The 13125-nt window shown below is 41.2% G+C and overlaps 1 protein-coding gene across 12 annotated transcripts in view; it reads right to left on the bottom strand.

Annotated features, from left to right (window-relative positions):
• vav2 (vav 2 guanine nucleotide exchange factor) overlaps positions 1 to 13125 on the bottom strand; it is a 196130-nt gene that overhangs the window by 3697 nt on the left and 179308 nt on the right. For 6 of the 12 annotated variants that reach the window (XM_044174769.1, XM_044174774.1, XM_044174770.1 and 3 more), the window contains 11 exons: positions 11868 to 11956; positions 10614 to 10627; positions 10442 to 10460; positions 9589 to 9716; positions 7566 to 7637; positions 7304 to 7365; positions 6890 to 7006; positions 6327 to 6414; positions 6088 to 6211; positions 3370 to 3456; positions 2745 to 2899 (listed from right to left, as the gene is read on the bottom strand). In XM_044174769.1, the coding sequence (XP_044030704.1) occupies positions 2745 to 2899; positions 3370 to 3456; positions 6088 to 6211; positions 6327 to 6414; positions 6890 to 7006; positions 7304 to 7365; positions 7566 to 7637; positions 9589 to 9716; positions 10442 to 10460; positions 10614 to 10627; positions 11868 to 11956 (955 nt within the window). The remainder of the gene's footprint in view (positions 1 to 2744; positions 2900 to 3369; positions 3457 to 6087; positions 6212 to 6326; positions 6415 to 6889; positions 7007 to 7303; positions 7366 to 7565; positions 7638 to 9588; positions 9717 to 10441; positions 10461 to 10613; positions 10628 to 11867; positions 11957 to 13125) is intronic. The other 6 variants (XM_044174771.1, XM_044174779.1, XM_044174780.1 and 3 more) reach the window with 3 other exon arrangements.

Here is a 13125-nt window from a genome sequence, read left to right as displayed (position 1 = left end):
ATAAAAATTATATTTTCATCACTGGCATGTAGTCATTGTAAAAGTGGGATAATGCACCCTGATCCATGCAGTTATGAAAAATAACACACTCCTCAAAGCCTGCATGTTGTTTCCATAACTGCTTCGCTAAGCATTGATTATTTTTACCCTCATACAGTACATGTCTTTACAGTGACAACTCTGAAATCATGATTTAGATGCTACCAAAGTTTTAACACAAGTCACAAATCAAATCTGTAAAAAAACAAATAGTACCATTGCTGTGTCAGCAGTGAACTAGATGCTCAAGTAACAAAAAACAAATGTAAAAAAAAAAATTATGGTAAATGGACTGTACTTGTAGCGCCTTTCTAGTCATCCGACTACTCAAAGCGCTTCACACACTACATATCACATTCACAGGCAGCCACTAACTGCTCATCAGCCCAAAGAAAGTTACTAATCAATCACACAGACTCACACACCGAAGGCACAGCCCTCAGGAGCAATTTGGGGTTCAGTGTCTTGCCCAAGGACGGCAGCGGCTTAGTGGCCTTGGCCGCCCTTGCGATAATCGTTGGGGCATGCTGCAGCCGCTGTTTGTCACAGCTCTGAATTATGATGTGTTCTGGTCACTGCACGTAGGAGTTAAATGTCACTTCCTGTGTCCACTCTGTGGCACTAGACAACACATTTTATGCATCATGTTGAAGGATATCATACGTAGACAACACCACAAAAATTTTGTGCAAATTGGATCATCTTTGCCATGGAAGGCTTACTTCCTGTTGCAACTAGGTGGCACTATGACTTTATGTCATTATTGGCCTGTAGATGTGATCAGGGTGGGACTCTTATCAAACATGTGAAATTAGAGGCAGATTGGATGGTTACAGCAACTTCCTGTTTAAATTTTACTTTCTATGCCCACTATGTGGCGCTAGAGAAGACACATTAATAACGCTTGCTGGATATCGTGCGCAGACCACACCATGTAAATTTGATGTAAAGTATGTTTGCCACCGAAGGCTGACTTCCTATTGCCAGTAGGGGACGCTGTGACAATTACTGAATATTGTCATATAGATGTGTTCAGGGTGGGACCCTTATCATACATATGAAGTTTGGTTGAGATTGGACCATGTACAGTCGTTACAAACCACTTCCTGTTTCATGACGAAACATCAAATTCACTGCCCCATAAAGGCCACACTGTTCGACGAAAACTCAAGCAACTTGAGCAACTTGTCATCGTGAAGGTCTTTAGTATATGTTGTCCAAGTTTGAAGTGGATTAGATTAACGGTCTAGGACGAGTTTGTTAAAGTACAACCCCTGTAAATTGACAAAGACACGAAAATGAAATCAATATGGCCGACTTGGGTTTAGGTCATGTCACTGAAGACTTTTTTGTTCATCTTGGCATCTTACACGTGCCTCCCAAATTTCGTACATGTGGGTAAAACCGCAAGGAGGGGCTGAATTTTTTGAAAATTTCAAGGGGGCACTACATAAAATATCAAATTTTTCCACCAGTCCTGATGAGTGTGCGTGCAAAGTTTCACAACTTTTCAAGCACCTTTAGGCCCTCAAAAATTTGATTCATTTTGTAAAAAGTTGGAATCATAAAGAATAATAATTCCTTGCATTTCAATAGGGCCTTCGCAGCAGTTGGTGCTCGGGCCCTAAAAATGGCAACAATGAGACATCATGCGGTGTGTATCTGGATATGTAGGCTGTATAATGGCATCATAAACACTCTTGTTTTCTCGTTTCTGCCAGCACTGTGATTGGATCTAATTATTAAAATTAAGTAGGTGGAGTTAGCTGATTTATCAACAAACATGGTGTGTCCCGTGACCCTTCTGTAACAGTTTTCTGGGGTTGAATCAAGTAATCTTTCAACTGGTTGGGGGGATTTTTTTCTAATAATATGGCCTAACAGTACAGCTGCTGCATTTACACCTGGCTGAGATACGATATCAATGCGAGCCATTGCACCTCCAGAAGTGGTCTGGTTAATGTGATAACATTCCGATTGCAGTGCATTCTGCGGGAATTTACATCTTGCACTGACATATGCATATTTCCTGAGCCAGATTCAGATGGCATGTTAACACCAGGTGTACATGGGATCTAACTGACTTACATGAAGTTTTCCCCAGATATGCTCTTTGTAAATCAATGTTATTTTTTTATTATTTCATCTGACAATTGATTGAAAAGCCTTGGTCTTCCAGTGACAAAGATGACACGGTCAATTTAAAAATCACGGTACCTCAACACCACAACACAGTTTAGCAATGCAACAGTGGATACACTCACTCTGACTCCACAGGAACACATTAACACCATCAAATTTACAACCTAATGGGAACATCCCTAGAATAAAAAGCTGACATCACATCCAATTTTACTGCCAGCCTATGAAACTGGCACATTTCCCAGCAGTCAGTTACTTTTCTATTTCAACCACCTGCTTTAGGAGTGCTTTTAATATTAATGGTTTAATTGTTAAATTTAGTCACTCTGGTGCCCACAAAAGCCCACATCAGTTGAGGTAGAGTAGCTTACTACTTGGTTTTGTCTTATCCCTAACTTACTGAAGCTAGCAGCAGGATCTGTTTTTAATCAAATGGGGAACAGTACAAATCTACAAAGATTACAGCACCCAAAACATTCTCTTTCTATGTGGGCTTTTCAGTCTGGGTCCATTATTGCCCTGATAAACATCCATAAATGAACAGACTTTCACTGTTTACTCACTCGTCCGTTGGCCTCTCCTTTCCACCAGCCCTGGTCTCCACCGATCTTGCTGTAGATTTTGACAATGTCTCCTTCTCGCAGTGACAGCTCTCTCATGTCTCGTGCTGCAAAGTTATACCTGGCCACTGCTGTACTGACCACCCGCGGAGTAAACACTGTGAAAATTGAATCAATTGGCGCTCAATCCATTCACATTGTAAGAATTTAACATCTTATATCACAGATGGTTTGGCATATTAGAAAGAGAAATGACCATCTCTATGCATCTGGGAGGTGGTTGAGAGGGTAAAGGTCATACTGGACATTGAGGCAATAATTAGTTGTGAAGAATGATCAGAAGGAAGAGGGTCAGTTCAGTGATCAGCACGACACAATATAGTCATACAATGACAAATGAGCATGATGGGAAAGGACAACAAGTCGTTTCATCATGGGAGAGGAAATTGGTTTTCTTTTCTTGATTTAATGAGGTAGTGTATCCTGGGAAGAACCAAAATGTTTTCGTAATGAAAAGACCGCCACAGAGAAGAAGTAATGAGGTCGAGAGCACAGAGGCTTATTATGAAATTACAGGCGATGAGGTGCAGGAAGACAGCAGGCCCAAGAAAAGAAAGAAAAAGAGTACCTGACCAAAAGGGTGCTGAGCTCTGAGAGGAGAAGTTGAGGCCCTGCGGACTGAGGAAGGAGAAGTTGTAGGAGGCGCAGGTGGCTGCTGAGAGGAGAAGAGAAAGAGGAGGAAATAAAGCTGGGAAATGTTTTGAGTAACACGCAGAGCTGGAGCCAGAGAAGCAGAGTTAAAAACATGAGAGCTTGTGCATTGAAGTTGTCTGTCTCTTAAAGATAGGGTTCTGTTTTCATGATCTTTATTCTTGATAATTGTGTTGTCATGATTTGACAACAGCTTTAGTGGTGTGACTGACAACAACAATATTTTTGTTATTTAATTGCAAACAGGATCAAAGTGGGAATTGACAGTTTATGCAGTGATGTAAAGGCTTAAAGAGACTCCTGTTTTGTCCCCAGTTTGGCAGAAGTGACTTCATTGTTGACTATACTGAATGCAACCCTAATTATCATTTAAGGAAAATTAAGGAAGTTAAGCCAACCAACTAGAACAAATTTTAATTTCTACTTTTTTTACTCTGCATTGTTATTTATAATGACCACCCGACTTTTAATTTGTGAAACATGATTTATAAAGTGACATCATCTGCTCTTTGCACCATATTTCGGCTGCTGTACATTTGCACAACTCTGTACAGCCTCCCAGACAATGTTTGTCCATTACCAACCACTCATAATAGTGCAGAAAGCATAGCTTTTAAAAGGGACTGAGAGAGGCAGCTGTGATTGGCCATGGCTGTTACTAGCCCCTGAACAAACCTACTGATAATATCATAATAGATCCTTCCTAATCCCACCACTGTTTCCATGCACACCTGCAGGGTGTGACGCACCTGCAATCACTAAAATACAAAAACTGTATGCTTGAAAACACAAATAGAGAGAGCGAGAGCACATCATCATCAGCAAAGACTCAATTGTGTCCATTAATTTCCAAATTCAGCCAAAAGGAGGGAGGGAAACAATCTTGCTGTAGTGGCCAGTTCTTCCTGCAGATTGAACAAAAGCAGGCCAATGTAGGACAGAAGCCAGTGCAAGGCCAGAGCCAGTATTGATACAGTCTAATGCACAGAGAGGGCTGCCAATTCAGACAGCCAGTCCACAGGCCTCTGAGTTAGCTGACAAACTCTTCTTCTTTGTCTTTCTCTCTTTTCTATCTATTTTGCACTGTTTGTCTCCTTTTCTGCCCTGTTCCCCTCTGGGCTCCCTCTATTCCACTCTGTATGAGTCAGGAGAGTCACTGGCCTGGGGAGGAAGACAGCACCAGTGAAGACAATGAGAGTGGGAGGTAGTCTGCCTCATTTATTTTACCCTTCTTTGCTTTATCCACAGCCAAGATGGCAAGGGATTCAATTTGTAAGTTGGACCTGCACATTATAACATCTAAATAATGTCGTATAATTAGTATTGTCATAATCATTCATAGAAGCAAGTTGACATGCAATGTGCTATTAGTTGCTGGGCCAAACATCCAGCCATCTGTATTCCTCCACTTATCAGGGTCCGGCTCACGATGGCAGCAGGCTAAGCAAGGAAACCCATACGTCTTTTTTTCTAGCTATGTCCTCCAGCTCTTCCTGGGGTAATCCGAGGCGTTCCCAGGCCAGATTGGATATGTAATTCCTCCAGCGTGTTCTGGGTCTGCCCTGTGGTCTCCTCCCAGCTGGACATGCCTTGAATACCGCCACGGAAATGTTTCTATGAGACATCCGAATCAGATGCCCTAACCAACTCAACTGACTCCTTTCGGAGGAGGAGCAGTTCAGCACAGAGTTCCTTCCAGATGTCTGAGCTGCGCACCCTATCTCTAGGGGTAAACTCAACCACCCTGCGAAGAAACTCATTTCGTCCACTTCTATCCATGTTCTAATTCTTTTGGGCATTACCCAAAGCCCATGACTAAAGGTGAAGGTTGTAACATAGACTGACTGTTAAATCAAGAGTGATTCCAGAACTCTTAATGGAGTGACATTGGGGGAAAAGCTACCTTACCCAGAATAGGAAGACCGGGGCCCTCTACTGGAGCCCGGTGTAAGAGGAAAGCTCACTGGCACCTGGTAGCCGGGCCTATATCCATAGGGGCCTGATCCGGTCCAGCGCGAAGGGACAATATGGGGCTGCTACCTTGTGGACCCACCTACGCAACATATTATCTGAGCCCAGTGCATAGCTCACTTACATTTTTTCTATCCTAAAGCCATCTTCCCTCTTTGTAATCATTTTCTGTCTTGGGTGTTGCCTTCTGTAGGTGCTCTACAAAAGTCAATCCCCTTGACTTAACTCTACCCCAACCAGACAGGCAAGCGTTAGAGACACTTCATCTCCACTGTTAGTCCACATAGTAGCATCAATTATTCTGATTAAGTTATCATTTAGACACTAAGTCCTATAGGTCTATGGTCTTTTCATCAAGCAACATAAGAAACAACTCAAAACTCAGAACAGTACATGTTAAAGGTTCCCTGTGGAGTTTTAAACCTCTAACAACGCTATGGAGCTTTTTTTCTGAGTGGGTCCTCGTTTTGTTCATCTCGTGCACACACACAAGGATGCACATGGCCGCCCGCGCACGCGTGTTTTTGGTGTTCTCTGCCAAAAACCTTAATGATTGTGTGTTGGTATTGGCTGGTATTAGATACCAGGCTCAAAGTCATTCCATTCTTTTTTTGTGTCTGTGGCTCTGGAGGTGCTGGAGAAGAGGAACAATTGGAAGGCTTACCTGGTGAGCGTGTGCTGGCCCGCGTTAACGAGCGTTCTCTTGACTTGTAGGGGTATCGCAATGTGGTATCTAACAACTTGAAGCTTTCTTTCAGTGAATGGGACTGATAGTACTCCACTAGCTCCTGTTATAGTAAACAGTACAGAAGGATTAAAAAATGTGACCATCTGATTTCTTTTTTCACACTGACATCAAGGTACTGTGGGTATTCTGTGTTGGTAGTTAAACATATGACTTACCAAAAGACTCTCAAACTTCTTGGCCTCAGTGATGTGAATCCAGCTGTCTTTTTCAATAACTTTGATGTGTTTTACTTCATCATTGAATCTGTAAAACCAAACATCACAGAGAAATCACCAAGAAGAAGAGAATTTGGGGTGCCTTTAGGGTAATGTGTTCAGCTTGTGTCAACATTAAATATTTTGTTGTAAAAAAAGCAATTTCCACAAGTTAAGGCAGACTGTGGGACTTTAATTATTTGTCTAAAGGCTGGTCCTTGCAGCCCCTTTGCACCTGTCTTAAAGACTTTAAGACAAATGTGCAAAAGCATTTCTCCCAGTGCATCACTGTATGACAGTTCCAGCAAGAACTCATACATTATTTCTCCTCAAAGCATTCTCTCATGCATTCCAAACAAAAAACAGGATTTTAAAAAGCAATTATCGAGTGGTAATTAGCTGTAGCTAAAGGACGCACAGAAAAAGCTGACTGGGGCAACCCGTGAGAATTTTTATTCCCCGTGAGATGTGGATAAAAACCTTCCCTTGAGATTTTCCTCTCCTGTAAGATGCGAAACACTCACTTGATGCTGATGGCAAACCTCTCTGCCTCAGCTGTCCTCTCTCTGATAAGGTAGGTCCCACTGCTGTGGGATTTTAAAAGGTTGTCGGCCTGCTGGCGCTCCATGTTCCCTGCAAACCTACAGAGGAGCAGAAAATAAATATTGTGACCTCCTAATACAAAGTTATATAATCGAATGACATTGGAAAGGCTTTACAAATTGTTGACATCAAACAGCCATGTAGTAATTAATCTTTTGGTTTGGGGTCAGTTTGCTTTAAATTGAACTAGTGCATGACGTTAACAGTATCAACAGATCTGAAGTAATTAAAGGATAGTGACCTCAGGGTAATGGCAGTATATAGTGTATAGGGCCTTAAACGTATGAGGATGACATCATCTTAAATCCACAACCTTCAGAAGTTAAGGGTCTTACCAAGGATATCCATAGTAGTCTGCTTCCCTTGAGGACTGCCGGCTAGATAATGACTGGAAGGGCTGTCATAACAAACAGAAACTACACATTAAATAACTTATAAACAGAACAAAACCATGGTTAAGAGGTAGATAATTTATATGTATATCCCACACAGCTAGTTAAGTGTACACTAAAGAGGAGTGCCCTCAGAAATCACACATACTGTAATGATTCTCTTCAAATGCATACCTACTATAGATGTAGTATATGGGTGACTTACCTTTGGGTCCAAATAAGGTTTTACACATGAACTGGGGAAGAAGCCACTCTTTTGTGTTTGTATCAGCTTTCCCTGCAAGATAAAGGCAAAGCAAGTTTTATTCTTACTGCACTTTAAATACCGATGCAATTAAAAGTGCTTTACATAAGGCAGATAAATGCTTTAGGACATTTCAAAACTCAATGAAAAGGAAAATAAATTATATTAAAGTAAAAGACTGTGTCAGTGTAGTTACAGTGCAGTAATAAATTTCCCTCAGATTTAATAGGAAAAAATATGACTGTAGAGGAAATTCAAAGGCACATTGACAAGAAGTCACTTTGTATAGAGGAAAATCAAAGAAATAAACCAATAAATACATTGTGAAATATCATAGTAAAATACAATTCATTGGATTCGAACCTGGGCCGCTGTGGTAAGAACTCAGCCTTGTACATGGGGTGCTCTACCAGGTGAGCCACCAGGCGCCCTGACTGCACCAGTTTTCACATATAGTACTGGCTTTAACTGACTACACATTACATACATCATACATCACATTACACATTGATGTTAGGTGTTGCACCAACAATAAAATTAACACATCTGTCAAGTTCACTCATCAGACAGAAGTTTAGGCTTCACTGTCTGCTACCTGAAGCAATTTGATTTTTAAGCTCAACACACCCATTGACATTGCATGGAGAGATTATGCTGTCACGCCGTAGAGGGATAAAGTAATAGGTGAGTTTAAATTAATGGCTTCAGAAAGTTGCCCTGAGTCACTTTGGGAAAAGGTAGCCTGATACAAGAAGCTGAAAGTGAATAAGAGTCAGTGAATCAGCAGGAGTGTCACAAGTGCCCGAAGCAAGTAATGTTACAGCTCCTGTCATCTAGCCTAATTCACTGTAGAGGATCCTCCAGGTTTGCTGGTACAGCTTCATTGATGCACATTGGATTAAGAGAAGGTTTGACATTTTGGGAAGGATACAGCCAGCTTAGCATAAACGTTGGAAGCAGGGGGAAACAGCTAGTCTAGCTCTGACCAAAGAATCCACCTGCCCAACAAAATCCACCTACCAGCACCTCTGAAGCTCAGTAATTAACATGTTATATCTCATTTGTTTAATCTACAAAAACTGAAAACAAGTTGTGGTTTTACGAGGGGTTATGTGCTGGATTATTTCTTTGTCTCGGCACTGACTTCCTGGAGTCTCTGCTGGTTGCCTGGCAACGTCATGCTGATGACAAGACTCTAGGAAGTCACTGCATCCGACTAAGAAAAAACTTTGGTTTTTGTATGGATTAAAGGTGGGGTATGTGATTCTGGAGAAATCCAATGCTATGACATAGATCGAACAACAACAGAGCAAGCAATATAACTAACGTTAGCTAGGTTGCGGGTTAGCAAACTGTTTCTACAGTTGCTGCAGCGGAGCTAACAGCCAGAGAGGACGAGACGGCTTCCCAGAGCCAGCACAGCAGCTCCAGACAGCGATACTCACAACTCTCCTGCTACTATAGCTAACATCACAACAACAGCATATCTTGGCAAACTAGAAAGTAAGCTGAATGTTCGCGGGCAAGACAAGCAAATCATGGCTGGAATATTGTGTTTGTTTCCCATTTACAGAGCCGAATTTGCTGAATTTGACAAAAAGACGTGTATTGGATTAGAATCGCATACCCCACCTTTAAAAAGCTAAATGTAAATTAGTTGGCTTTGGAGAGGCTGGTCGTCAGATTTTGGTACCTTCGGACAGAGCCAGGCTAGAGTGTAGGAATTGTAGATCTTTGTACACACATCCCACAGGGTAAAAAGGGCTATGAGTCCTACTCTGTTCACCCAGTATGAATGTGATCACCTTCAAACACCTTTAAAAGGTGAAGATCAGCACTTTAATTTCATAATCACTGATTCATTTTAAATCCAATAAAACAAGTTCTCAATGTGCTTGAGTACAGAGCCAACATAAACTGTCTTAATAACATTCACACTCTGTGTCCAAGTGGGATACCGTTTCAAAAAAACTGACTACTGTACCTCCCACCATGCGGTGTCAGGATCTCCCTTCAGCAGCTCGATAAAATCTCCTGTTTGAAAACCGAGTGGTGTCTTTCCCGGGGGAGCTGGTGTGCCATGGTAGTTCCTCACTGCCACCATCTTGGGACCTTGACCGTGTTTGCAGTGAGTATTAATAGAGGTAAGTGAGTAACAGTTAAGTTGATGACATGGGACAAAAGAGGAAAAGATCTAACATTAAATCTAACTTTGTCTGGACAGAGTGCTGCTCACTGTAGTTTGGATTTCCCTCTTAGGATTTCTATGCTAAAACAGTCCTGCCTGTATCAGCCTAAATCACTATGTTACATGTGAAACCTGGCTGCTGAGTGATGCAGTGGTCTAAGGTACACACAATATAACCACAACATCCTGGGTTCAGATCTGGTCCAGGATCTTTGTTGCATGGTTTCCCTTTCTCTGTCCACTTTGAAGTATCTTATGAAGGCAAAAATGCCAGAAATGACAAAGAAAACCTTACCAAGAGCAACTTTGTCATTTGAAACTGTATCTCATTCTCTCCAGACTGAGCACTGTGTATTGATTATTTCAAGCTACTGTAGAGCAGCTATGACATCCCTCGTATCTCAAGTTTTTGAATTTCAAGTTAGTATGTAGTATCTCTATATGTCTATGCATTGCCACTCACTCTACATGGTTGATAATGTTGTTGCGGTTCCTATGTAGAGGGTCTATCCACTAGATGGCAGTAGAGAGCTGTGCTGCTCAATAACAGCTGTATCTATAACAAACTTGTTACATGACAGCAGACAGAATATCCAGCTTCAAATGAAAGTGTTCTCTATCATGTTTAGGAAACAGGGGGTGTTCTCACCTGATGATATTCCAGGTTCCTATAAAAAGAAAAACAAATACTTGATCAACAAAAATCTTACTTGTATAATTTAATGATAAAGACAAAATCTCTGTGAGGGAAAATGGCATTTAGATGATAATAATGTTTATAATACTGCTACATTATGTTGACTAACAGAGGAACTACTCACCAAGTCAAGAGGATCTGAAAAAAGACAAAAGAAACAGTTAGGGAGGGTTCACAACAGTCTGGCTACCATTATTGATTATGCCTGAGCTAAACTGAACATTTGAATATACCAGTTCTCATAATATGGGTCAGGCTTCATGTGGCTCTTTTTAATATGCTATGTCAAACACAAAGGCAATTTCGCTTGTTGGCTGTATTTTGGCTTCATCCCATTAAACAGTGGATGTAAAGCAGTCATGGATAAAGCTGAAGGAGCCAAACTATATGGTAACACAAACACACACACACATTTTCTTCCTAGTGCCTGGTCCCATTAATTCTTCCCATTCCCAATCAGTCCCACTTTTGTTACCAGTTCTGTCCTGTCCGGAGTAATTCTTTTTCACATTGGCTAAGGGCAGTATTTAGGTGTTATTTTACCTAAAGAACCATAGGAGGTGTAAGGATGTTACACCTATAGGTGTACGTATATGTTTAAGGGGAAACGTTTAGGCTTACACATTGAGCCTCACTCAGATTCACAATTCCAATCTGAGAAAACAGTCACTGCCTTGAGACCCCTTCAAGGTGTCGCAACATAAATTTGAGGTTAATCGATTAATTAAGAGATGATTAACAGGAAAGGAAAGCAGAAAAAAACATTTATGCTACACAAAATAATATTTACTTGTCAACTTGCTTTTTTTGTTGTGAATAACTGGATAATTCCCCCTCTTCAGGCCCCTAAAAATTAATCAAATAAATAAGGAGGGGGGGGATCACTAACCCTTAGATATATGGAAGTGATCATGTTGAGTCACAAATAGGCATAGCTTCTTTTTAAAGCCAAAACAGTTAGGAATAACCAGTTTAAATAATCAGGGCTATATCTGCTGAAAAGGCTGGGGCATATGAAATGACGGTTAGGTCATTCCTCCTGACTCCCAAGTTGTCGTTTTCCTCGACGGTACCAAACCCAGCGACACAATGAAATAGTCCCACAGGAACCCCACAGGACCCATCCCCCATGCTCCTGCTGCATAAAGTAACCTACAAGCAGGACAGTGTTCAATGAAAGCAGGTTTATACTTGTGGACAGAATGAAATTTCACAAATCATTATTAATTTGTAAAAAAAAAAAAAAAAAAAAAATCAAGAATCGCCCCCATATCACAGTATCATATAACCATCAATGATGTTGGTCTAACAGTTTAATCCAAACATTGCTCAGCCCCAAAATCGATCCTTCAAAAGTAACATTAGAGGAAACACCTACTGATTTTACAGATGGTGATGACTTCCAGGCACTCTTTGTGTGCTCCTGTTCCACAGCGAGAGCAGTAGTAGCCCTGATAGAAGATGCCCCTAGAGGACATGCACGCAAACACACACACACACACACACACACACCAGTAATGCAAACAGGAAGTGTCTCAGACACAAATTAACTTCTCGTAAGTACAACACACAAGGGGAGCTGCTGCTTGTTCCTATAAGACTGCGATTGTGGTTACACATGCTCCATCATTTCCACTTTGTGATCCTTTAAAATCACAAAATCAACTTGTTCCATTTAAGACCATGTACTCCAGAACTGTATTTGTTACGGATACTGTAACATTGCATGCATCGCACACTGCCATGTTAAATAGTAAGTGCCATAAATCACGACGGGATCCGCTGGGGCTGCAGCAGTAATTAGCATCTAGCAGGGAGTGAGAACGCTGGTCCCTGCTTCCACTGGCTCTGTGAATTTAGGTCAGCCAAGCCATGAAATTTGTGGGTCAATACACAGAGTGGAGTTTAGCCTGCTGACTGTAATATAGGTGAAAGTAGTGATTTAGTGACACGGGTTATCCCTGCTGCAGTTAAGCAGCACTCTCCCTTGGGAGGAGGTGTGCTCACTGGGACACAGTGGGTGGTGTTGGGAAGGGAAATGTTTTAAAAATATCATCCATCAGCCTCAGTCACATTTAGCAGAATATTTTCCAAAGATTGCTTTTACACTAATGAGGAGCTACATTTGCCAAAAACATATTCCCTCTGTACTTTTTACTGTGTAATTTTGTTGTATGAATCAGGTGCCAATTAAAGACTTAGTGGTTCCTACTGGTACTTAAATGCAGGTACAGTGGAAGAGAACAAGACTATGGGGAACAAGGGAGCAGCAACTGGGCATTTAGAGGAAAGGAGAAGTAAATTATAGTATTTTTTGTAAATACTGGGTAACTACAGGGTACAGTACTAGGAAACAAAACTAAAGTTGGGAAAAATGGTGTTACCACTGATATTCTGCAGAAGTAATTATGCTATAATGTATTTCACAGTTATGATAGCCCACTGCATAAGTGATTTGGCCTACAGGCTTATGTTCTTTGGACTGACTACAATGTAGGTGATGTGCCTTGGTAATAGGTGAAGTACAATATATAATCATTAAATCCAATCACACAGTCTTTATCTGCAGAGGTGCTGGTAAGCAGATTTTGTTACCTTTGTTACCAAAGCTAGTTGTTTCCCCCCGTTTCCAAAGT

This window comes from Siniperca chuatsi, linkage group LG18 (assembly GCF_020085105.1).
Source record: "Siniperca chuatsi isolate FFG_IHB_CAS linkage group LG18, ASM2008510v1, whole genome shotgun sequence".
In the NCBI taxonomy this organism is placed as follows: Eukaryota; Metazoa; Chordata; class Actinopteri; order Centrarchiformes; family Sinipercidae; genus Siniperca; species Siniperca chuatsi.
Note: the sequence above shows the minus strand (reverse complement) of the source record. Positions and strands in the feature narration are given on the sequence as shown.